Here is a 26493-nt window from a genome sequence, read left to right as displayed (position 1 = left end):
TTTCACGCACAAGAATTGTCATTCTAAATATAGCACCATTGACAGAGTCATTATATTTCTGTACGGATGCCCGTTCCTTTAAAAAAAATTAGATTAAAAAAAAATCAACCAATGAATCAACCGACGAATCAGTCCACACAAGGGAAGTAACAAACGTTAAAAAACGGGCAACTCCAATGAAGAGTTCTTTCCCTTGGAAAGTGGAGAGAAACTGAAACTGAAACTGAAACTGAACTTTATTACCAAAGGATAGAGGTTTTAGGCAAAGCCTAATCTTACAACCTGTCCCTAGAGAGAAACTGAGAGAGAGAGAGAGAGAGAGAGAGAGAGAGAGTGTGTGTGTGTGTGTGTGTGTGTGTGTCACTGTGTGTGTGTGTTCGCGCCCCCCCCCCCCCCCCCCCCCCCCCCCCCGCCGCTCTCTCTCTCTCTCCTCTCTCTCTCTCTCTCTCTCTCTCTCTCTCTCTCTCTCTCTCTCTCTCTCTCTCTCTCTCTCTACCGGAGTACCGTGCCGTAGCCGTCTCAGTCTTTCACGATTACTATTATTAACACATAATACAGCCTAACCCGGCCTAAACAGATCTCCGCAACAAAGTAACAGGCTCCGTACGATTGCAATCAAACTAGACCCTGTTTTTTTAATTTCTGTTATCCAGCAGTAAATAGGAAGACAGGCAGATTGCAATAAATCTTATCCACAAAGCGCGTTCAAATGCCTCTGATTTTATTCTAACATGGTAAATTTCTTATTCGGACCCAACAGCGTGACACGGAACAAAGGTCGAGAAGCAGACGATACAGTCCTCGCTATCATAACAGCACAGAAGCTGTGATAAAGGCAGCATTCGTTTGAGTCCTTAGCCGTCATAATGGCTATCATAACGGCTGTTGAAAAGTTTTTTGATCATATAATTGCGAATCCGTCTTGGATTTTCATTGGACTGGCACTATACACTGGAATTTACTTGCTGACGCGACTGTTCAGTGGCCCAAGACCGGGCAGAAATCCGTTTGCGGTTGACCACAGAAAACCCAAAGAGAAACTGGTAGTGGATCCACAGGCCAGGGATGCCGTTCTAAAGCAGAGTAAGTAATTGTCCCAGTAAAGTTTAATTCGCTTGGTTGTTTTACTGACACTGTCAGTCACAATGTGTACGAGAGAGAGAGAGAGAGAGAGAGAGAGAGAGAGAGAGAGAGAGAGAGAGAGAGAGAGAGAGAGAGAGAGAGAGAGAAAGAGTGAGACAGAGAGAGAGAAGGGGGAGAGAGAGAGAGGGGAGAGAGAGAGAGAGAGAGAGAGAGAGAGAGAGAGAGAGAGAGACTTCAACTGAGAGAGAGAGAGAGAGAGAGAGAGAGAGAGAGAGAGAGAGAGAGAGAGAGACACACGCACAATGACAATGACAATTCTTTATTTTAAGAGGATAACAGAATAAGCATTGGTATAGAGAGAGAGAGAGAGAGAGAGAGAGAGAGAGAGAGAGAGAGAGAGAGATCAAATCAAATCAAATCAAATCAAATCAAATTTTATTTTTCGAGGGTTGTCATTGTGGCATAAGCAATACAACGAGCTTTTTTTCAACCAGCCCTCGCCCAGAGAGGGGACTAATCTAATCACATATTTACACGGATATTAACGTAGAAAAAAAGGTAGAGAAAAACAACAACATATGAATATTTACACATTACATATTATACACAAATATAAAGCGTAAAGAGAGAGAGAGAGATGGGGCCCCCTAACGTCTAACGTTGCAATGGACAGTCCTTAATAAGTAAATTGGTACCTACTTCTGACAGTTGCATGGTAGGATCCAGATGGACTATTTGTTTCCAAAAAGAAGAGAATTATATTTATAAACAGAACATAGGCTAGGCGACATATAGAAGAAATACTTTTGGTTAATTTCATACTTTGATTCCTTGTAATTTGTTCTGTGGCTTGTCTGTCGTTTTTCATTCAGGTATAAATATTCCTTATGGTTAAAGGCATGTACATTGCTAACAATACCTACCACAACAACACCAACGACAACAGCAAAACTGTCCAACATATTGCCTGAAGATTGAGGTGAACAATTCAGTTTGGGATTTGGAATAATCTGAATAATATCACACTTGTACCTTGAAGTTAGTGATTGAACATTCAATTATGCTAAGGCCCAAAAAAAAAAAGGGTCTGTTTACGGTAACCCGACCGACCCTATTTTTTTCGCGCGACCCTAGACTTTTTTTTGCCATTTGAGGAAAACAAAAAAAAAATCTTTTTTTTTTGTGCAAAATAACGTAAAAATATTGTTTTTTGGAGGAAAAAAATAAAAAATCCCGACATACCGACCCTATTGTTTTTGCCTATGTTACCGTAAACAGACCTATTTTTTGGGGGGGGGCCTAAGCTTAAACCCTGTGTTAAAGTAGTTGTTCAGGCCACAATTCCCAATGTATGTTCAGTGGTTTTGTGCTTTAGATTTGACCTATTCTTCCCTGACAGCAGAATGACTTGCTGGCATTTGATAGATTCTGGATTTGATTTCCTAAAATCAAATAGGTTGTGTTTGCTAGACATATATGCATGCATTTTAGACAGCGTTAGAATAATATTACGACTAAGAAACAAAACTATGAAAATCTGGTCGGTTCTTCTTCTTGGCGTTCGCAGTCTTTTTTTAGCGCCATTTCCATCTGTGCTGGTTGATAGTGTCATCATTTGCGTAAGCGCGTGTACCTGTGGTTTGTTAGAATGCGCCGTGCGGCCCGGGTCCTCCGTCTTCAGCATTCGAGGTTTTCTGTCGTGGGTTACCTCACCCTTAGCTCATGGTCCGTACGTCCTACCCTGAGAGCACAGGAGGGAGGATTTGCCGGGATCCCACCCGGAGCTAGGGTTTTAATGCGCCCTTAATCGCATTAGATGAGTCCCGTCAATGGACGATGGAACATTTCAAAGAGGGTAGCAGTGCCGCCTGCTACCCCACTCCGCCCTGGTAGGAAACACCGCCAGTTTGGTCCGCGGTCTCAAGCGGCGAATCTCCATATCTGAAGACCGTTCCCCTATCCGCCACCCGGGGACGCACTGGGTTGGGGGTGGTCGCCCCACTGAAAATCCCACACTGGATTAAGGAAGATCAGCCTGTCCCAGTAGGTCTGTTCCACTGTTAACATTTGTTCAATGATTTTTTAATTAGTGACATTGACATATACTACCTCTCGACACTGGTAGCAGGCAGGCTGCTAGTTTTAGTTAGGAGTGCAATTTAGCGGGAGGATTCTTTTTTGCTGTATGAAAGTCAGGATAATGAAAAGCATGCTCAGTCTATGCTTAGAGAAAAAATAAGTACTCATTTTGTGAAGGTTAGACTGACAAATATATTATTACATCATGCACTTCAGCAGATTTTTATCTTTTAGTTAAAGCAAACATTGTATTCAACCTGTGTTCAAGTGCATGCAGTGGAACTTCCCTGTTTTCATGAATCCTTGCTTTCACTCCACACGTTATAACCCTTCTAGCCCCGTCTGCTCTACTTTAGATTTTGAGTGGACTAAATTTGTCTTGTACATTCCCCACAAACAAACAAAATATATTTTTGTCTTCTATTTCTAAAGCTAAAATTCCATTGTTTCATTTTACAGGTTAATCAAATCCTACAGGATTCATGCTACCGTTGTGCCCCCTGCAACCCCCCCCCCCCCCTCCCTCCCTCACAAAATCTAAAGAGAAAAAACCCCAGGTTAAAAGCATAACTACACAACCAAGTAAGAAGCAGTAGGCTGGGAATCAAGACGAGTGTGTGTGTTTGTGCGCGCGCTGCCCCCCCCCCCCCCCCCCCCCCTCCCTCCTTCCATTCTGAATTTTGGAATGTTAGCAGCTAGTCTATGTGTTTTTGGATCACTGCATGTGTAGCTGTGTTGTTGCAGGATTCAAGCCGGCCAAGATCCCGGAGGACCTAGACGTGATTGTGATCGGCAGCGGCGCTGGTGGGCTGACGGCGGCTGTGTTGCTGGCCAGGGCGGGGAAGAAAACCTTGGTGCTGGAGCAGCATGACCAGGCCGGGGGGTGCTGTCACACCTTTGTGGAGAAAGGATACGAGTTTGACACAGGTGGGGGAGTTATGATCAGTTTCCTGTTGTTTGTATTCTTATTTGTCTAGTAGGGAACCTATCCTTAGCGGATGATTCTGCAGAAAAAGTTTAAACAATTATTTTGTGGAAAAAGTGATGCAAAAACACAAAAGCTTCCAACATTATTCTGCAGAAGAATGTTGCTTGAAAAAAAACCTATGCTTAGGGGTATGATGACAAAATTTGGTTATTCTCTGGAAAAAGCAGTTTTCCGGCACCATTTCAGTTCTTCCGCAGGAAAATTGAATATTGTCATCATCTGCAAAGGATAGGAACCTTCTGTGTCTCACACATTTTTTATAAGGAGAGTCTGACAGCAAGAATGTAGGGATTACGTATAGTCTCGTCCTTTTGTTTAACACTTTCTACCCCACCTATGTTGACCAAGAATTTTTTGGCTGAGACCAGCTGTGCTGCAGCAGGTCACGCAGAATTGTAGTAACTGTGTATCAACACGCTGGAATGCAGGCGTTAGATGGACGTTACAGGAAGCGACTGAAGCTAACCGTCTAAGCGGATATATCCGTACCTGGTCAGATAGAGCCATATGAGTGGGTAGGGATATATATCCGTACCTGGGAGACAATGAGTTAATTGTTTGTTTTTCCGGGGATTGGTGGTAAATTGGTTAAATACCGTCTAATGGACCTTGCATGATGAAGGAAATATAAACTTGATTCAGTAGAGAAAAGAGAGTCAAGATTCTGGCAGTGGGAGTCATTACCTAATGGTCAATTAAAAAATCATTTATTCATTGTAATTACCATTGTGCTAGGTATCCACTACATCGGTGACATGAACAACACCAGGAGTCGCAACCTGCTGGACCAACTGACCGGCGGCCAGCTAGACTGGACCCCCATGGACGATCAGTTTGATGAGGTTGGTGGTTTGTTCCTGTTGCACTGAGGTAATCAACCTCACATGCCACTCCCAAAACGGGGGTATTTGTAGCTCTAATTGTTTTATTGCTGATTTACATTTATGTTGAAAAAAAAGTGCAAAGAAGCTAAGCCCACTCATAGTGTAGACAACAAATGTGTATGTGTGTGTGGGCATTCGTGTGTGTGTGTGTTACTAAGTGTGTTACTTGGGCTGATGGGGTCTATGTCAACCAAAAGAGTGGGATTCCCTGTAGGTGGAGTTCCTGTAGGGGGATTCCCTGTATACAGGGAATCCCACAGGGTGGAGTTTTTCAATAAAACTTGCAAACCATACTCGAATTTTTAAGATATATAAAAAAAAGATTGAAAAACATCAAATTCTACCGATGTCGCTAAGCATCACGTGACTTTCAGAGATCTATATCAGCGAACCGCTACAGGAACTACACCCTGTGGTATTCCCTGTATACAGGGAATCCCCCTACAGGAACTCCACCTACAGGGAATCCCACTCTTTTGGTCGACATAGACCCCATCAGCGTTACTTGGGTGTAAAGCCATGAGTTCAGTTGTGCTGGAAAGAAGATTAAACACGTGGAATTTCTTGCAGTGGGTTGGCAAACCTCACTTGTGCCTTTTTAATTACATTTAGTCAAGTTTTGACTAAATGTTTTAACGTAGAGGGGGGAATCGAGACGAGGGTCGTGGTGTATGTGCGTGTGTCTGTCTGTGTGTGTGTGTGTGTGTAGAGCGATTCAGACTAAACTACTGGACCGATCTTTATGAAATTTGACATGAGAGTTCCTGGGTATGAAATCCCCGAACGTTTTTTTCATTTTTTTGATAAATGTCTTTGATGACGTCATATCCGGCTTTTCGTGAAAGTTGAGGCGGCACTGTCACGCCCTCATTTTTCAACCAAATTGCTTGAAATTTTGGTCAAGTAATCTTCGACGAAGCCCGGACTTTGGTATTGCATTTCAGCTTGGCGGCTTAAAAATTAATTAATGACTTTGGTCATTAAAAATCTGAAAATTGTAAAAATAAATAAAAATTTATAAAACTATCCAAATTTACGTTCATCTTATTCTCCATCATATTCTGATTCCAAAAACATATAAATATGTTATCTTTGGATTAAAAACAAGCTCTGAAAATTAAATATATAAAAATTATTATCAAAATTAAATTGTCGAAATCAATTTAAAAACACTTTCATCTTATTCCTTGTCGGTTCCTGATTCCAAAAACATATAGATATGATATGTTTGGATTAAAAACACGCTCAGAAAGTTAAAACAAAGAGAGGTACAGAAAAGCGTGCTATCCTTCTTAGCGCAACTACTACCCCGCTCTTCTTGTCAATTTCACTGCCTTTGCCATGAGCGGTGGACTGACGATGCTACGAGTATACGGTCTTGCTGAAAAATGGCATTGCGTTCAGTTTCATTCTGTGAGTTCGACAGCTACTTGACTAAATGTTGTATTTTCGCCTTACGCGACTTGTTGGAGGTTGTCATAAGTTTTGTTCTTGTGTGGCTGCAGGTTGCCATTGGAAACCCGGAGAAGGCCCAGCGCTACGGAATGAAGAGTGGTCGCAAGCAGTACTTTGACAACCTCGTCAACTTCTTCCCAGAGGAAGAGACCGCTATCAAGAAATACGAAGAGCTTATTTCAGTGGGTACACCTTTATGTTTCACCTCTAGTGTTTCTGTCTGCCTGCACTGTTTGATATTCTTTCTGTCTATCCAATGTTACTTTCCACACATGCATCTGCAAGTGCACACACACCCACATGCATACATCTCGTCTTGCAGTTTCTTGTAAGGGGCATCTCTGGAGCAATTAAATGTGTGATGCTCCCCAGTTTGATTTTTCAGTGCGCTGGGACAGGTGGCAAATTAGTCTTGTGTCTGGCAAGGCTCACTTGACACTTTGCTACTCTCTGGTCAACCGGTGGCACATAATCCTCCCTGGATATCGTCGGCATATCGTTCTTGCTGAAACTTGTTCACTTATTTCTGTTGCCAGGTGGCAGACAAAGCGTTCAACGGCATCATCATTCTGAAAGTGCTGTCTGAAACTTGTACACTTATGTCTTTGTGGCCAGGTGGCAGACAGTTCAACGGCATCATCATTCTGAAAGTGCTGTCTGAAACTTGTACACTTATGTCTTTGTGGCCAGGTGGCAGACAGTTCAACGGCATCATCATTCTGAAAGTGCTGTCTGAAACTTGTACACTTATGTCTTTGTGGCCAGGTGGCAGACAGTTCAACGGCATCATCATTCTGAAAGTGCTGTCTGAAACTTGTTCACTTATGTCTTTGTGGCCAGGTGGCAGACAGTTCAACGGCATCATCATTCTGAAAGTGCTGTCTGAAACTTGTACACTTATGTCTTTGTGGCCAGGTGGCAGACAGTTCAACGGCATCATCATTCTGAAAGTGCTGTCTGAAACTTGTACACTTATGTCTTTGTGGCCAGGTGGCAGACAGTTCAACGGCATCATCATTCTGAAAGTGCTGTCTGAAACTTGTACACTTATGTCTTTGTGGCCAGGTGGCAGTCAGTTCAACGGCATCATCATTCTGAAAGTGCTGTCTGAAACTTGTACACTTATGTCTTTGTGGCCAGGTGGCAGACAGTTCAACGGCATCATCATTCTGAAAGTGCTGTCTGAAACTTGTACACTTATGTCTTTGTGGCCAGGTGGCAGACAGTTCAACGGCATCATCATTCTGAAAGTGCTGTCTGAAACTTGTACACTTATGTCTTTGTGGCCAGGTGGCAGACAGTTCAACGGCATCATCATTCTGAAAGTGCTGTCTGAAACTTGTACACTTATGTCTTTGTGGCCAGGTGGCAGACAAAGCATTCAACGGCATCATCATTCTGAAAGTGCTGTCTGAAACTTGTACACTTATGTCTTTGTGGCCAGGTGGCAGACAGTTCAACGGCATCATCATTCTGAAAGTGCTGTCTGAAACTTGTACATTTATGTCTTTGTGGCCAGGTGGCAGACAGTTCAACGGCATCATCATTCTGAAAGTGCTGTCTGAAACTTGTACACTTATGTCTTTGTGGCCAGGTGGCAGACAGTTCAACGGCATCATCATTCTGAAAGTGCTGTCTGAAACTTGTACATTTATGTCTTTGTGGCCAGGTGGCAGACAGTTCAACGGCATCATCATTCTGAAAGTGCTGTCTGAAACTTGTACACTTATGTCTTTGTGGCCAGGTGGCAGACAGTTCAACGGCATCATCATTCTGAAAGTGCTGTCTGAAACTTGTACACTTATGTCTTTGTGGCCAGGTGGCAGACAGTTCAACGGCATCATCATTCTGAAAGTGCTGTCTGAAACTTGTACACTTATGTCTTTGTGGCCAGGTGGCAGACAAAGCATTCAACGGCATCATCATTCTGAAAGTGCTGCCCCGGTGGCTGGTGACAATTCTGCTGAAGACGGGCGTGTACCGACTACTGTTCTCCTGCTTCAAGTACACGGAGGTCACGCTGCAGGAGACGCTGGACGGGCTGACCGACAACCAGGACCTCAAGACCGTTCTCTCCTACATCTGTGGCGACTACGGTCAGTTTGTGATGATTATGATAATGAACGCTTATTGATCGCCCCTTTTCCCCACAGTTCACGGCGATGTACAACTGCAAATAGCAAGACAAATACGCGTTTGCTAGAGATTTTCATATTTGCTTATCAGTACATCTTGTCCATTTCAGGTGTTTTTCCCAACGAAGTGCCGTTCATCCTGCACGCCCTTCTCATCCGCCATTACTGGAACGGAGCCTTCTACCCTATTGGCGGCCCCTCCGAGATCGCCTTTCACATGATCAACGTCATCGAGCGGAACGGCGGCCGCGTTCTGGTACAAGCCCCTGTCACAAGCATTCTGTGTGACAACAAGGGAACAGCTATTGGTGAGTTTGTTAGTGTTTAAAAGGTGACAAGGGAACAGCTATTGGTGAGTTTGTTAGTGTTCAAAAGGGAACAAGGGAACAGCTATTGGTGAGTTTGTTAGTGTTCAAAAGGGGACAAGGGAACAGCTATTGGTGAGTTTGTTAGTGTTCAAAAGGGAACAAGGGAACAGCTATTGGTGAGTTTGTTAGTGTTCAAAAGGGAACATCTATTGGTGAGTTTGTTAGTGTTCAACAGGGAACAGCTATTGGTGAGTTTGTTTAGTGTTCAAAAGGAAACAGCTATTGGTGAGTTTGTTTAGTGTTCAAAAGGGAACAAGGGAACAGCTATTGGTGAGTTTGTTAGTGTTCAAAAGGGGACAAGGAAACAGCTATTGGTGAGGTTGTTAGTGTTCAAAAGGGGACAACGGAACAGCTATTGGTGAGTTTGTTAGTGTTCAACAGGGAACAAGGGAACAGCTATTGGTGAGTTTGTTAGTGTTCAACAGGGGACAAGGGAACAGCTATTGGTGAGTTTGTTAGTGTTCAACAGGGGACAAGGGAACAGCTATTGGTGAGTTTGTTAGTGTTCAACAGGGAACAAGGGAACAGCTATTGGTGAGTTTGTTAGTGTTCAACAGGGGACAAGGGAACAGCTATTGGTGAGCTTGTTAGTGTTTAAAAGGTGACAAGGGAACAGCTATTGGTGAGTTTGTTAGTGTTCAACAGGGAACAAGGGAACAGCTATTGGTGAGTTTGTTTGTGTTCAAAAGGGGACCAGGGAACAGCTATTGGTGAGTATGTTAGTGTTCAACAGGGAACAAGGGAACAGCTATTGGTGAGTTTGTTAGTGTTCAAAAGGGGACAAGGTAACAGCTATTGGTGAGTTTGTTAGTGTTCAAAAGGTAACAGCTATTGGTGAGTTTGTTAGTGTTCAAAAGGGGACAAGGGAACAGCTATTGGTGAGTTTAATAGTGTTCAAAAGGGGACAAGGGAACAGCTATTGGTGAGTTTGTTAATGTTCAAAAGGGGACAAGGGAACAGCTATTGGTGAGTTTGTTAGTGTTCAAAAGGGGACAAGGGAACAGCTATTGGTGAGTTTGTTAGTGTTCAACAGGGGACAAGGGAACAGCTATTGGTGAGTTTGTTAGTGTTCAAAAGGGGACAAGGGAACAGCTATTGGTGAGTTTGTTAGTGTTCAAAAGGGGACAAGGGAACAGCTATTGGTGAGTTTGTTAGTGTTCAAAAAGGGACAAGGGAACAGCTATTGGTGAGTTTGTTTGTGTTCAAAAGGGGACCAGGGAACAGCTATTGGTGAGTATGTTAGTGTTCAACAGGGAACAAGGGAACAGCTATTGGTGAGTTTGTTAGTGTTCAAAAGGGGACAAGGTAACAGCTATTGGTGAGTTTGTTAGTGTTCAAAAGGTAACAGCTATTGGTGAGTTTGTTAGTGTTCAAAAGGGGACAAGGGAACAGCTATTGGTGAGTTTAATAGTGTTCAAAGGGGGACAAGGGAACAGCTATTGGTGAGTTTGTTAATGTTCAAAAGGGGACAAGGGAACAGCTATTGGTGAGTTTGTTAGTGTTCAAAAGGGGACAAGGGAACAGCTATTGGTGAGTTTGTTAGTGTTCAACAGGGGACAAGGGAACAGCTATTGGTGAGTGTGTTAGTGTTCAAAAGGGGACAAGGGAACAGCTATTGGTGAGTTTGTTAGTGTTCAAAAGGGGACAAGGGAACAGCTATTGGTGAGTTTGTTAGTGTTCAAAAAGGGACAAGGGAACAGCTATTGGTGAGTTTGTTAGTGTTCAAAAGGGGACAAGGGAACAGCTATTGGTGAGTTTGTTAGTGTTCAAAAGAGGACAAGGGAACAGCTATTGGTGAGTTTGTTAGTGTTCAAAAGGGGACAAGGGAACAGCTATTGGTGAGTTTGTTAGTGTTCAAAAGGGAACAAGGGAACAGCTATTGGTGAGTTTGTTAGTGTTCAAAAGGGGACAAGGGAACAGCTATTGGTGAGTTTGTTAGTGTTCAAAAGGGCGCGGGACAAGGAAACAGCTATTGGTGAGTTTGTTAGTGTTCAAAGGGGGACAAGGGAACAGCTATTGGTGAGTTTGTTAGTGTTCAAAGGGGGACAAGGGAACAGCTATTGGTGAGTTTGTTAATGTTCAAAAGGGGACAAGGGAACAGCTATTGGTGAGTTTGTTAGTGTTCAAAGGGGGACAAGGGTACAGCTATTGGTGAGTTTGTTAGTGTTCAAAAGGGGACAAGGGAACAGCTATTGGTGAGTTTGTTAGTGTTCAAAAGGGGACAAGGGAACAGCTATTGGTGAGTTTGTTAGTGTTCAAAATGGAACAAGGGAACAGCTATTGGTGAGTTTGTTAGTGTTCAAAAGGGGACAAGGGAACAGCTATTGGTGAGTTTGTTAGTGTTCAAAAGGGCGCGGGACAAGGAAACAGCTATTGGTGAGTTTGTTAGTGTTCAAAGGGGGACAAGGGAACAGCTATTGGTGAGTTTGTTAGTGTTCAAAAGGGGACAAGGGAACAGCTATTGGTGAGTTTGTTAGTGTTCAAAAGGGAACAAGGGAACAGCTATTGGTGAGTTTGTTAGTGTTCAAAAGGGGACAAGGGAACAGCTATTGGTGAGTTTGTTTGTGTTCAACAGGGGACAAGGGAACTGCTATTGGTGAGTTTGTTAGTGTTCAAAATGGGACAAGGGCTGAGGTGCCGGGAGCAAAAGTGGGTGCCGCACAAACGGGAGAGAACAAACTGCGGCGTCTGTCTCGTTGAAATCACAGCAAATATCAATTTTACCCAATCCAATACCGCGGCTGGCTCCCACCCTGTCGGTAACTTTCTCATGCATCCCGGCCCTGGTAGGTCACTTAGTAGAGCAATGGACTATTCACCCTCGGGTCATGGGTTCCAATGACGGGCTTGGGTCAAGTTTTGTTTGACGGGCTTGGGTCAAGTTTTGTGTGACGGGCTTGGGTCAAGTTTTGTGTGACGGGCTTGGGTCAAGTTTTGTGTGACAGCTTGCAGACCTGTTTACCAGTACGATTTGGGCGTATTTTGTACGCCAAATTATTATCAGTACGCAAATACGCGACACACGCACAAAATACGCATAAGAAAAAGTCTAGAATACGTTTTCCGGTGTTGGAGTGCTGATTACGGGATGGTACAACTGATACCGGTTTCGGTCGAAGGGAGATAACCATGACAGCGAGTCTTCAGCTGTGGAAACCTTGTTCAGTTGTTGGCACGTGCGATCGTCTGGACAATCGTGGCAAAATGAAGCTGTAAAATGTGCCAGTTTCGAATGACTGTACGTACCAAGTCTGAACAGCAGAAGCAGCAGATTTTCTTGGAGAAATATAAGAAAGAGCCAGGAATTGTGGAGTCTACTAGTACTATGGGAAAGAGTCATGCACACTGCAAGTATTGTAAATCAGATTTCTCCGTTGCCCATGCTGGGAAATATGACATCGAACGACACTGCATTTCCAAAACTCACCTGGACAAGGTTGCTGCAAAGAAATCCGTTGAAAGCTGCCAAGGAATTATGAAGTTCATTCCCGCAAAGCAAATCCTGCCAGAAGAAAAAGCTGTATAGTCCGTGCTGAAGCAATGTTTTCTGAGATGATTGTAAAAATGAACTTGCCACTGTCAACCGCAGATGTTATTTCACGAACTTCATCTTTTCATTATCGATCTGTTTGGAAGACACTGGTTATAATGCTATAAACTGACAGGTAAATAAAATTGTTTTATCCCTGTTGTATTGGAAGGAGTTAAATTCTGAAGGTGTTCACAACACATGCTATTCTTACATAAACACGTACATTTTCCCTAGCCCATATGGTTTTGCTTGCAAAGTACACCAACTTTTTGAAAAATACACTCAACATTTTGGGAAAGTACTCTTGCCTCGGGTTGAGGGTAAACAGGTCTGGGCTTGGGTCAAGTTTTGTGTGCAGATTGAGAGAGGGTATCCATTCCCATTCCTGTGTTACTGTTGTGGCACATGAAAACCTTGGTCATTGTGCCAGAAGTGCTGGTGACTTATTGCATGTTAACATGCATGTACCAAGTAAGGCGACTGTTGATGCTGTTGATGCTGCTAGCGTAGCACTGGGAGGATTCCACCTGAATTTCCCAGCAATGGATAATAAATGAATGCAAATGAAATGAACAAAATGACAGGGTTTTAAACCACCCCTTCACTTGGAACAAAAAATCTGTAAAAAAAAAAAAAAAAAAATTACATCTTCGTCCGGGGAATGGAAATGTTTTGCTGAATTACTTTTGCAGTTTGTCACTATAATGCCCGGTTAGAAATTAATTTTATGGAAATATTCCCACTGCACGCACAGACTGATGATTTTTGGTAAGTGTTGATTTGTGGTATAGGTCCAAGTAGATGGCTTTATCCCATGTCAAAATCTGGCCTGAGGTCTGAGACGCCGAGAAGAATCGTTTACGCTGGAAAGATTGTGCGCTTCGGGTCTTCGAGTTTCTTTGCATTCTTTGTATTTTAGAATTCTTGGCTGACGGATTCCATGAAGGTAACTGTGGTTTTATTGTCATGTTGGAACAGGTGTGCGAGTGTCTCGTAGCTCCGGTGACGTCGACATTCACGCCAAGAAGATCGTCTCGGATGCTGGCGCCATTAACACCTTCAAGAGACTGCTGCCTCAAGATGTGGCCAAGAAGTCTTGTAAGTACACACCTCTTTTGTTTTATCGGCATGATTGTTGTTTTTTAGCAGGTATGTTTTTTGTTTCATTTATAAAGATTGGTGGGGGAAAATGTGCCAATGAGGACTTTCGTAATACCATGGGTGTTACTCTTCCGGCTTTTGCCGGCTTTCCGGTTTTTGAAAAAATCTGAAGCCGGAAATTCCGGTTTTCCGGTTTTTTTAAAAAAAGAAAGAAAAAAAAGCTTCGTTTCGCTAAGTTGAAATAACCAGGGATCGCGTTTACCGATAAACATTGATTTAATGTATTGTAAGTCATTGTTTGTCTTTTACTGGTTGCCTTGGCAAGCTTACCGATTTTCGTGAGAGCCTTGTAGCCAGCTCATGACGTCATACCGGTTTGAAAAATACCTAGCGCGATCACTGATAACGAGCAACGGTTCCGATCCGACTTTTGACACCGGTTCGCGTGCTTTCTCAGTTCGCTCCCTTGGATTTGCCGCCATCTTGCTTATTATGATTTGGTTTCGTCGGTGTCCAGAAACTTTCTTTCAAACTTGAGCATTTTGGACCCCTGCCTTTCAGGTTTTTTGATTTTTCCCAGTAACACCCATGTAATACAGTGAAACACCCCTTTTTGAGCCCCCCATTTTAAGACCCTGTTTTCTAAGATGTTTTGTTGACAACCTCTGACCTAATATTTGTTGTGATTGACAGAGGTAGGTGTTGAAAGAGGGGTGCAATGCAATGAAAGCAAGATTTTAGCTTTCACTTCCATACTGTCTGCTCATCACATGATTCACTTCCATACTGTCTGCTCATCACATCAGGGGTGTACCTTAACTTTTTTTGCTACAGGCCAGGGGGGCCGGTAAGTCAAAAATTGAACCGGCCCCCCCAAATCCCAACCGGCCCCCAACTTGCCGGGATTTCTTACAACCGCCCCAGCGGCTCGTCGCTTGCTAACCACATACACAAAAGACGTACATTCATACTTATAATGCATACATGTGGATTTGCACTACTAATAACTACCACAAACACACAGAAAACTTGATGACTAAAATGCTATGTTTTAATATAATGCTAATTAACCTTGTTTTAATAAAGAATTTAAAATAAAAGCCGCCACAAAGAAACAAGAAATCAAAACCACATTCACACCCTGTCACACAATCACACACTAAACCTCACTAAAAGTTACCCCCTTTATGTACCCCTACCACACAATTTACAAAGTAATTTACTATGGAACTTTACTTACCACATAAACACACACTACAAAAGAGTAAATCAGCATTTTTTTTTAATTTAAATTATGTTTTTTGTTGTATAAAACCAAGTATAAAAAGCTGACTACAAACAAAACATTTTCTAAGTTGCTTTCTTGTTTTGTTTCTTTTTCTTTATGTCTGTGTTATTAATATTACTGTAAAAGTTGCATACCAGCCACATTTACCACAGCTTAAGTCATAAATAATCAAAAGCATTACATTTCATTTCTATTTCCTAATGAAAACAAACAAATGTTCAGATTTCCTGATCCTAGAATTGTTCACAGGTGATCTTTATGCTTTTGATTCAGCAGAGTTGCATCCCTTGTCCTATTGTTGAAGGTCTGTCTTTTCTTCTTTATCACATATAGTGGATCTGGGTGGTTTTTTTTTTACTTCCTTAGTTGAAGGGAAATAATTGACAGCAGTAGTACTGTCACTACTTGTACTAAGTTGGTCAGCAAAGCTGGTGTTAACATATTTGGGAAAACGGTCTCGATGAGTATCCCTGCAGTCAATGACATAATTATATACATTTCCCAGAAACTGGATCAGTGGTACATAGCAGGCACATCAAAGGAAAAATACAGAGGGCTAGGGGGAATATGTTTGCTCTGGATGGGCGGTCAGATCAAAGGTAGATGCATTGTAAAAGCTGGTTGGCCTTGAGACCTGGGTCAATGACCCTTACTTGCAATCTGAACACAGCTGCCTGTCGAGACACTGACCTTCTTACTCGGGGTCAATGACCGAGTTTTTATCTGAGAGGAAACTGTTTTACAACATGTGAAAGTCTCTGAAGGATTGGTGAGCGCAGGATAAGATCAGAGAGGGGGTGAAGTGAATAGCGCAAAGAGGGGGGAGGAGGGGGGGTTTAACTATTTTGACTGCTGATGCAATCGCCAGCGGCTCGTGGCACTGGAGGGGTGATGACACGGTCAAGTGAGGCGGAGTGGGGTAGCTGTCTAGCCAATGTGTCTGACATTGATTGATGGTAGTCCTGAGTCCTCAAAGTGGGGGAAGGGGGGGGGGGGGGGGATGAGTGGGCAGTAGAGAAGTGACAGATTTTGAGATCGCCCGCAGAGATATTTGTTCGCCGGCCGTTCCGATTGACTACGTTGCCTAACGACTTTGTACTTCAGCAAAATTTGAACCCGCCCGGCGGGCGATTTCAGAGGAATTTCGAACTCGCCCGACCCCTGTCACATGATTCACTTCCATCTGTTAAAGAGGGGTGCAATGTAATGAAAGCATGATTTTAGCTTTCACTTCCATACTGTCTGCTCATCACATGATTAAGTTCCATCCATTATTTATTCTTGTTATATATTAGTTTAAATAAACTGCTTGGCTAAATTTTTACCTCAAAAGTATGAAATAGCTATATTTTAAATAGCTATATTTACAAAATGTTTGTCAAAAGAGAAATGTTCGACATGTAGAAGCAGCCCTTTTCTCTTTTTGAGCCTTCATTTTTGAAACACTGGCAAACTTTCTGTTTTTGAGCCTTCATTTTTGAAACACTGGCAAACTTTCTGTTTTTGAGCCTTCATTTTTGAAACACTGGCAAACTTTCTGTTTTTGAGCCTTCATTTTTGAAACACTGGCAAACTTTCTGTTTTTGAGCCTTCATTTTTGAAACACTGGCAAACTTTCTGTTTTTGAGCCTTCATTTTTGAAACACTGGCAAACTTTCTGTTTTTGAGCCTTCATTTTTGAAACACTGGCAAACTTTCTGTTTTTGAGCCTTCATTTTTGAAACACTGGCAAACTTTCTGTTTTTGAGCCTTCATTTTTGAAACACTGGCAAACTTTCTGTTTTTGAGCCTTCATTTTTGAAACATTGGCAAACTTTCTGTTTTTGAGCCTTCATTTTTGAAACACTGGCAAACTTTCTGTTTTTGAGCCTTCATTTTTGAAACACTGGCAAACTTTCTGTTTCTGAGCCTTCATTTTTGAAACACTGGCAAACTTTCTGTTTTTGAGCCTTCATTTTTGAAACACTGGCAAACTTTCTGTTTGGAATTTGTGTTTGCAATCTTACCTGCAGTGAGAGTGTTTGTGCAGGTATCTACCCGCTGCTTGACAAGGTCGGTCCGAGCGTGTCGTTCCTGACGACCTTCGTGGGTGTGGACGGCAGTCAGGCTGACCTCAAGCTGCCCTCGGGCAACACCTGGTACTACTCACAGTAAGTACTCTCTCTTCGCGTGTCACCTACAGTGAATACAGTGGAACCCCCCTTTTAAGACCCCCTAATTTGAGACTGAGGCTTTGTCTTTCAAGACCCTGTTTTCTCTGATTTTTGTTCATAACGTCTGTAAATTTAACCCCATTTTAAGGCTCCCGCCTTTTTAAGACCTGATTTTGTTGAATTTTTGGAGGTTGTAACTAAAAGGGGGGGGGGGGGGGGGTCCACTGTATTATCTTAATTTTGCTGACTGTTTGAAATGTGCCCTTGAAAAAGGGGGTTCCACTGTAATTGTATGTACTGGCACAATCGTTAAGTACCTTAATTGTAAGCGCTCAGTGTTAGTTGTAAATACCCACCTACTTGGGATGATTGGAGTCAAAGGGGGCCCGGTAGCTCAGTTGGTAGAGCACTGGACCTGTGATCCTACGATCGCAGGTTCAAATCCGGGCCGGGACGGAAACGAGTCAACTTTATGTGCAGACTAAGAGACGGTATCCATGTTCCACCTTCGTGTCACCACTTTGGCACGTAAAAGACCTTGATCATTCTGCCATAAGTGCAGGTGGCTGATTACACCTAAACACGCAGACACCTGGGTAACACGACTCTGTTGCTGCTAGCTTTCCACTGGAGAGGAAGCGAACCAAATTTCACAACAATGGGACAATAAAGTAATGTAAAAGAAAAATGACAAAAAATGTAAATGTGAGTGTGGACGGTATGTGTTTCAGAAACAACATCAACGCGGCGATGGGAGACTACCTGCGCTTGCCCCTGGAGGATGTGACCTCTGCCCCGGTCCCCCTGTGCTACATCTCCTTCCCCTCCGCCAAGGACCCAACCTTCGCTGACAGGCACCCAGGTTGGTCCTGTATTCTGGTATTGATATGCAATATTCTGGTATTGATATGCAATATTCTGGTATTGATATGCAAGATTCTGGTATAGATATGCAAGATTCTGGTATTGACATGCAAGATTCTGGTATTGACATGCAATATTCTGGTATTGATATGCAAGATTCTGGTATAGATATGCAAGATTCTGGTATTGACATGCAATATTCTGGTATTGATATGCAAGATTCTGGTATAGACATGCAATATTCTGGTATTGATATGCAAGATTCTGGTATTGATATATGCAATATTCTGGTATAGATATGCAAGATTCTGGTATAGACATGCAATATTCTGGTATTGATATGCAATAATCTGGTATTGATATGCAATATTCTGGTATAGATATGCAAGATTCTGGTATTGACATGCAATATTCTGGTATTGACATGCAATATTCTGGTATTGATATGCAAGATTCTGGTATAGATATGCAAGATTCTGGTATAGATATGCAAGATTCTGGTATAGATATGCAAGATTCTGGTATAGATATGCAATATTCTGGTATAGATATGCAAGATTCTGGTATAGATATGCAAGATTCTGGTATAGATATGCAAGATTCTGGTATAGATATGCAATATTCTTCTTCTGTATACATGGGCTGAAACTACCACGTTCAGTTGTGTCTTTTTGCACGAGTGAGTTTTTACTTGTATGACCGTTTTTACCCTGCCATTTAGGCAGCCATACGCCAATTCCGGGGAATGCATGCTTGATATTTTCGTGTTTCTGAGAACACTGACATGAATTGTAGAGCAAATGAGAATTGTTTTAAGAGAGCAAAAAACCGGCTTTGTTTTTGAATTACATTCCTTGAATCATATGTTTTTCATGCGTCACAAGTGTTAGTGTAAGGAATGAACGATATATGTCGAGTAAGAATACGCGGCGTGTGACGAGAGAGTTCTCCTTCGGGAATGTGATATCATTTTTGACTCACATGCGAAGCAAAAGTGAGTCTATGTACTCACCCGAGTCGTCCGTCCGTCCGTCCGTCCGTCCGGAAAACTTTAACGTTGGATATTTCTTGGACACTATTCAGTCTATCAGTACCAAATTTGGCAAGATGGTGTATGATGACAAGGCCCCAAAAAACATACATAGCATCTTGACCTTGCTTCAAGGTCAAGGTCGCAGGGGCCATAAATGTTGCCTAAAAAACAGCTATTTTTCATATTTTTCCCATTTTCTCTGAAGTTTTTGAGATTCAATACCTCACCTATATATGATATATAGGGCAAAGTAAGACCCATCTTTTGATACCAGTTTGGTTTACCTTGCTTCAAGGTCAAGGTCACAGGAGCTCTTCAAAGTTGGATTGTATACATATTTTGAAGTGACCTTGACCCTGAACTATGGAAGATAACTGTTTCAAACTTAAAAATTATGTGGGGCACATGTTATGCTTTCATCATGAGACACATTCGGTCACATATGATCAAGGTCAAGGTCACTTTGACCCTTATGAAATGTGACCAAAATAAGGTAGTGAACCACTAAAAGTGACCATATCTCATGGTAGAAAGAGCCAATAAGCACCATTGTACTTCCTATGTCTTGAATTAACAGCTTTGTGTTGCATGACCTTGGATGACCTTGACCTTGGGTCAAGGTCACATGTATTTTGGTAGGAAAAATGTGTAAAGCATGTGAGTCGTATGGGCTTTGCCCTTCTTGTTATGTTTCTGATGTACATTCCTAGAATCACACGCCCTTCATACGTCACAAGTGTTAATGTAAGGAATGAACGGAGCCGGAGGATGAATGTGCCGTCAGTAAGAGTTTGCTCGTGATGAGAGAATTCTGCTTGGAAAATGTGACATCTCACCTGAAATGTACCTGTGCAGGTAAGAGCTCTGTGCTGATCATCACCCTGGCGCGCTGGGACTGGTTCGAGTCTTGGGAGAACGGACGTCTGCGTCACCGCGGTGAGGACTACGAGAACGTCAAGGACAGCATCGGGGAACAGATGTGGAGAATCTGCTGTCACCTCTTTCCCCAGCTCGACGGCAAGGTCTGCCTTTACACTTACATACGTGCTACAGTGTAACCCCCCTTTTAAGACCACCAATTTAAGACTCCCTCCCTTTTAAGACCCTGTATTCTCAGATGTTCTGTTGATAACCTGTGTAAATGTACCCCCATTTTAAGACTCCCTCCCTTTTAAGACCTGATTTTCTCAGATTTGTGAAGGTATTAAAAGGGGGGTTCCACTGTACCTGTGTCAAGGAAAGATTGTTACAAAAGGCCAAGCCTTAAATCTTTATCCTTGTATAATAAAATAAAGTTCAGTTCAGTTCAGTCCAGTTTGCACTGGTATACAGAGCTTAACCTGTCTTGGCCGTTGCTGTATACTGCAGTTAAAAAACAACGTAATTACCTGCATAATTTTAGTCATAAGAGTGTTGTTGATGACTGTTCAAAGGCTGGAGCTAATTCAACAGAAATGTTAACCTATAATGAAGGGACACGGCTTGCTGGAACCCTTCAGTGAGTGTCTTGAAAGAAACTTTTTTTCTGCAGACAGTGTTATGCGACAGTCATGTTCTTTACGTTGACAGAAATTCTGGAGGCAAGTACAGTTGCAGGGGTATGCCTCATCGGAGGCTGTGATCTGCTTCCATTGTCCTTTCTTTTTCAGGGTATTGGTTGTTCTTTTTTACAGTTATGTTTTTTTTATGTTGACAGAAAGCCTACATGGAGGTGGGGACGCCGGTGAGCAACAAGTACTACCTGGGCTGTCCACAGGGCGAGATGTACGGCTTGGACCAGGGCAAGAGTCGCTTCACACCTGAGGCCATCACTAAACTCAGGCCTGACACCGACATACCTGGCCTCTACATGACAGGTAAGTTTTACACCTGAAGCCATCACTAAACTCAGGCCTGACACTAACATACCTGGCCTCTACATGACAGATAAGCTGTCCTCGTATTAGTTACAGGTAAGCTTTATGCTTATCAGAGATAAGATTTACGCTTACCAACTTAGGATAAGTTGTACACTTATCAGACACAGGTACAATTTGCAGTATCAATTACAAGTAAGCTTAGACCACCTGTCGATTGCAGGTAAACTTAACTTTACGGATGCAAAACATTTTTAAAGAAGATTTTAGAGAGAAAAAAAGTCATTTTGTCAGAAAGGGGCTCACATTACAGGTACAGTAAAACCTGTCAAATAAGGACACCCTTGGGACCAGACAAAAGTGTCCTTATTCTGCAGGTGTCCTTATTAGACAGGTGCAAGTAAACGCGACAAAGTCAAGTTGAGAGAGAGAGAGTACTGTACATGTACATTTATAAGAAAAACAGAAGCTGTTTAGATTAAATAGAGAAACATTTAATATTGACTGTTGTAAAACAAGTTTAAAAGCTTTTTATCATATCAACTGTATAAATTTAAATTGTTAAAAAGTTACTGGATCTCATTCATACAACACATTCACATTCACCTCATTCTGCACTCATCAGCTTTTGAAAGAATTTGTCCAGCGTTGTCTGAGTGGACCATTGATGGCAATGTGATTCGCACGTTTGGTTGAAAACCACTCGAACACGGCGTCATTTAGCTCTTCGTATTCGGTTGTCTTCTTCGAAACCCATTTCTGGTCAGCACGTCCGTCTCCCGATTCCCACAACTTCATTATTTTTTCCCGATCGACGCTGATTTTCGAAATCTGCGTTCTCCCACACCCAAGCTCTTGTGCAATCGTTCGGCATGATTTCCCACTTTCCAGTTGTTTGACAACATTTATCCTTTGTTCTAAAGTCAGCGCATTTCTTCCTTTTCTTGAATTTGAATTTCTTGCTGCCATCTTGTTAAACACGAATCACTCTTTCGAAGAGAAGATACATTCACTCATACACTTTCACTTCCGTTCCGCCGAACACGTTCCACGCGTTGGATTGGCTGCCTTGGAACTCTAGTAGCCAATCAAATGCGTCGACTTAAAACACTCACCAAGAATAGACTCTATCGGTATTCCAAGCTCTACTCGTAATCTCTCGCAAACTTCAGAGCATAGCAAAGCATGCGGTACAGCGATCTCGTGCGAGCTGCACAAGCCAAGGTTCGAAGTTCTCGCGATGTTCAAAGCATAACAAATAGCGTGTCTCGCGAGAGCTGCTCAGATACCGAATAATATCAACTGATCGATTTATCGTCTTCTTCGTCGATCGAACTTCCCAGCTTGCTGTGGATGTCCGTATTTAGCAGGTATATGACTTATTATGGACCCAAAATACGTGTCCGCGTCCGTAATGCCGAGGTGGCCGTACCGTACAGGTGTTTTACAGTGTAAAGCAGTCCGTGCCGAGACTGACTGTCCGTATTCTGCGAGTGTCCGCTAAGTCCAGTGACCGTATTTGACAGTTTTCACTGTACCACTGTACACACTGGAAACCCCCCTTTTAAGACCTTCAAAACTCCAAGAAAATCGGGTCTTAAAAAGGAGGGAGTCTTAAAATGGAGGTAATTTTACTGAGGCAATGAACAGAAAGTCTGAGAAAACAAGGTCTTAAAAAGGAGGGAGTCTTAAAGTGGGGTCATTTTACTGAGGCAATGAACAGAAAGTCTGAGAAAACAAGGTCTTAAAAAGGAGGGAGTCTTAAAGTGGGGGTCATTTTACTGAGGCAATGAACAGAAAGTCTGAGAAAACAAGGTCTTAAAAAGGAGGGAGTCTTAAAGTGGGGGTCATTTTACTGAGGCAATGAACAGAAAGTCTGAGAAAACAAGGTCTTAAAAAGGAGGGAGTCTTAAAGTGGGGGTCATTTTACTGAGGCAATGAACAGAAAGTCTGAGAAAACAAGGTCTTAAAAAGGAGGGAGTCTTAAAGTGGGGGTCATTTTACTGAGGCAATGAACAGAAAGTCTGAGAAAACAAGGTCTTAAAAAGGAGGGAGTCTTCAAGTGGGGGTCATTTTACTGAGGCAATGAACAGAAAGTCTGAGAAAACAAGGTCTTAAAAAGGAGGGAGTCTTAAAGTGGGGGTCATTTTACTGAGGCAATGAACAGAAAGTCTGAGAAAACAAGGTCTTAAAAAGGAGGGGGTCTTAAAGTGGAGGGTCTTAAAAGGGGGGTTCCACTGTACCTCAATGTCATAATGCTGGAAAAAACAGACAAGTTATCAGCTCATATCAGGCCATAACAAGCAAGCATCCACACAGTTGGTGTTGGTGTTGTTGTCAACTATCCACAGCGAGATGTGTGTGTGTGTCCCAGGCCAAGACGTGCTGCTGTGCGGCTTCACCTCGGTGCTGTACGCAGGGCTGATCTGTGCCTCGCAGATCCTCCACCGCAACCTGCTCACCGACTTCGGCAAGCAGCGGGACACCATCAGGAAGGAGGAGGCGCCCAAAAAGACAGAATGAGCTGATAACACGGAGTCTGTCGGGGGGGGGGGGGGGGGGGGGGGGGTGGCTTCCATTGACGGGTCGCATGGGAGACATTCTACTGTATCTTCTTTTCAGTCCTGTAAGACGTAACAATGTCGTCCACCACAAAGAAAAACTTGTTTGATACATATATATTATACAATGTATTGGCAAAGCGCAAGAAACCAGCAGAATGTTGATTAACGATAGAATCTTTTTAAATTCAAATATGGCAAGACGCTAAGCGTCTGTTACAAAGCTTTCACACTTAGCATAGTCATCTCTCCAGCAGAATTTTCACTTGACTTAGAAAAAGCAATGATAGAAGTGTGAACCTACAGCATTTATTTTATGCACAAGGCGAATCTGTGTTAGTCCAGGCCAACCTCTGTACCTGTTCATTGGCTAGCGCCAGCTTGTCTGTTACTAAATAATATGATGTAGGTGGATACATGTTATAATTATGGACTATATTAACCCTAAACTGCAACTTGTCAGCCGTATGCGTCTAATATAATATGAGAGATAGTCAAGAATCATGTTTTTGTCTAGAGTACGGTATGGCCTTGTAGGCCTTCACACTCTGCAAACATCAGTGGTCGGTCTAGTAACGGAAACCCACCTGTGAAAGTAGTGACAAAACAGCCCAAGTAATGGCATGCAAGAGAAACACACAGCATTAGATTTTTGTGAGGACTTAAGCCGATAATTGAAAAAAGTCAGGTTGGATTCTTGCAGGCGATTGAAGTTTGATGGGAATGAACATGAAAGGGTGAATGGAGAAAAATTAAAGGTTATTGCTGTTTTTATAATGTTTATCAATAGCTTTTTGTGTCTTATATGTGATTGAATAACAATTATGTCTCCAAAAAAAGGGTACAACTGATATGGCTATATCACCTTGTGAAATATGGAATGAGCATTTGTTTGTGCTTGCCTTCTTGTTTTTCTTGAAAAATGTACTTAAGTTCTGTGAAGATCTCGTTTTTAAACTTATTCCGTCTGTAGTTTTTGTTAAATTAATGCTGTGAATAATGTTAGATTTCTCTGTCTCTCTCTCTTTCTGTCTCTCTCTCTCTCTGTCTTTCTCTCTGGAGCATATAAGAATGCCCATGTGTGAATGTGTAAATGGAGCGTATAAGAATGTGTAAGTGGAGCGTGGTCGAATGTCCATGTGTGAATGGGTAAGTTGAGCGTATACGAATGTCCATGTGTGCGATGTGTAAGTGAGACATGGATGTGTTCATGTCTGAATGCGTAAGAACAATGCAAGGAATGTCCAGAGAGGTATGTGGGAGGTGTTTCTATAACCTGCCCTGTTATATAGTGCTATATGTTTTATGTAAAATCAATGTCTTGTTTGTATTATTGTTATGTACCACGCATGAATTTCTCTATGAGATAATAAAGTATTCTTATTCTTATTCTTCTCTCTGTCTCTTTTTTATGTCTGCATATATTGGATGTTAAATTGCTTGTGACTATTTGATGTCATCTTTTTACATTTAGTCAAGTTTTGACTAAATGTTTTAATATAGAGGGGGAATCGAGACGAGGGTCGTCGTGGTGTATGTGTATGTTATATGAAGTCTTATATCGCGCGCGTATCTCCAGACTCGGACTTAAGGCGCAGGGATCTATTTATGCCGTGTGAGATGAAATTTTTTACACAATACATCACGCATTCACATCAACCAGCAGATCGCAGCCATTTCGGCGCATATCCTACTTTTCACGGCCTATTATTCCAAGTCACACAGGTATTTTGGTGGACATTTTTTATCTATGCCTATACAATTTTGCCAGGAAAGACCCTTTTGTCAATCGTGGGATCTTTAACGTGCATACCCCAATGTAGTGTACACGAAGGGACCTCGGTTTTTCGTCTCATCCGAAAGACTAGCACTTGAACCCACCACCTAGGTTAGGAAAGGGGGGAGAAAATTGCTAACGCCCTGACCCAGGGACGAACTTGCAACCTCTCGCTTCCGAGCGCAAGTGCGTTACCACTCGGCCACCCAGTCCTTGGTGTACGTGTGTGTGTCTGTGTGTGTGTGTGTAGAGCGATTCAGAGTAAACTACTGGACCGATCTTATGAAATTTTACATGAGAGTTCCTGGGTATGAAATCCCTAGATGTTTTTTTCATTTTTTGGATTGATGTCTTTGATGACGTCATATCCGGCTTTTTGTAAAAGTTGAGGCGGCATTGTCGCACCCTCATTTTTCAATCAAATTGATTGAAATTTTTGTAAAGCAATCTTCGACGAAGGCCGGACTTTGGTATTGCATTTCAGCTTGTTGGCTTAAAAATTAATTGATGACTTTGGTCATTAAAAATCTAAAAATTGTAATTAAATTTTTTTTTTTTTAAACAATCCAAATTTACGTTCATCTTATTGTTCATCATTTCCTGATTCCAAAAACATATAAATATGTTATATTCCAAAATTTTAGTAATAAATTTTCATTTAATTAATATACTTACCCAACTCACGTATAGCAATTAACTCTAGTTCAGTGCTGGTAACGCTGTACGCGTCCCCTTGGTAAACCAGTTTTTCCGGATACATTACCCGTTCGATTCTGCTGACGAATTTAGAGACCCGTCTTTTCACGGAGGAAAATATGTTTTCAGACAAGTCTTCCATGCATGTCCCTTGTATAAATGTTGCAGCGCACCCGAGAAGCGTGTCGAGGCTCACATTGAAATCCCGTACGATTCTATACAACTACACTACCTGTCATAAAAAAAAACCTAGACAAATACCTTTAAGTGCAGATCTTTGTGACGAGACCGTTTTTTGTAAAAGAAATTACATGACTGGAAAGGCCATCCATTCCCCAACCATTCAGCAAACAGATTGGTTTTTCTATGAGGTAGTGTCTGCACAGTGGAACCTAAAAACACCTACAGATATCTCCCAATGTCAAATTCACGAAACCAAGGTTCCCACGTTTAAACGACCCAAAACTGATAATCAAACAAATCGGAACATCTTTCAACTGAACATAGTTTGCATGTCACTGGAAAGAACAATCACATTTATCCCAAACAGTTAGTTTATGTATGGAAGGGGAATTAATAATATTAATAATAATTTAAAAAAATGTTTGTCTGTCTGTGTTTCTGATTCTGTCTCTGTCTC

General features: G+C 42.2%; 1 protein-coding gene across 1 annotated transcript; it reads left to right on the top strand.

The window, feature by feature from the left end:
• The first annotated feature begins 765 nt into the window (after nt 1-765).
• LOC138976704 (all-trans-retinol 13,14-reductase-like) lies at nt 766-23381 on the top strand. Its single transcript, XM_070349572.1, has 12 exons — nt 766-1083; nt 3907-4089; nt 4886-4992; nt 6540-6671; nt 8384-8585; nt 8735-8932; nt 13503-13622; nt 16943-17063; nt 17798-17928; nt 19819-19985; nt 20660-20819; nt 23194-23381. The coding sequence occupies exons 1-12, from the start codon at nt 867-869 to the stop codon at nt 23340-23342; spliced, it is 1887 nt and encodes a 628-aa protein (XP_070205673.1). The 5' UTR covers nt 766-866; the 3' UTR covers nt 23343-23381.
• Nucleotides 23382-26493: the final 3112 nt, after the last annotated feature.

Source organism: Littorina saxatilis, linkage group LG9, assembly GCF_037325665.1.
Source record: "Littorina saxatilis isolate snail1 linkage group LG9, US_GU_Lsax_2.0, whole genome shotgun sequence".
NCBI classification, from domain to species: domain Eukaryota; kingdom Metazoa; phylum Mollusca; class Gastropoda; order Littorinimorpha; family Littorinidae; genus Littorina; species Littorina saxatilis.
The sequence above is the reverse complement of the archived record's forward strand: the minus strand, read 5'-3'. Positions and strand labels throughout refer to the sequence as shown.

Coding starts and splice junctions, on each gene's coding strand:
- LOC138976704 (XM_070349572.1), top strand. CDS start 867: ATGGCTATCATAACGGCTGTTGAAAAGTTTTTTGATCATATAATTGCG. Junction 1,084..3,906: donor GGATGCCGTTCTAAAGCAGA/GTAAGTAATTGT, acceptor GTGTTGTTGCAG/GATTCAAGCCGGCCAAGATC. Junction 17,929..19,818: donor CTTCGCTGACAGGCACCCAG/GTTGGTCCTGTA, acceptor GTACCTGTGCAG/GTAAGAGCTCTGTGCTGATC.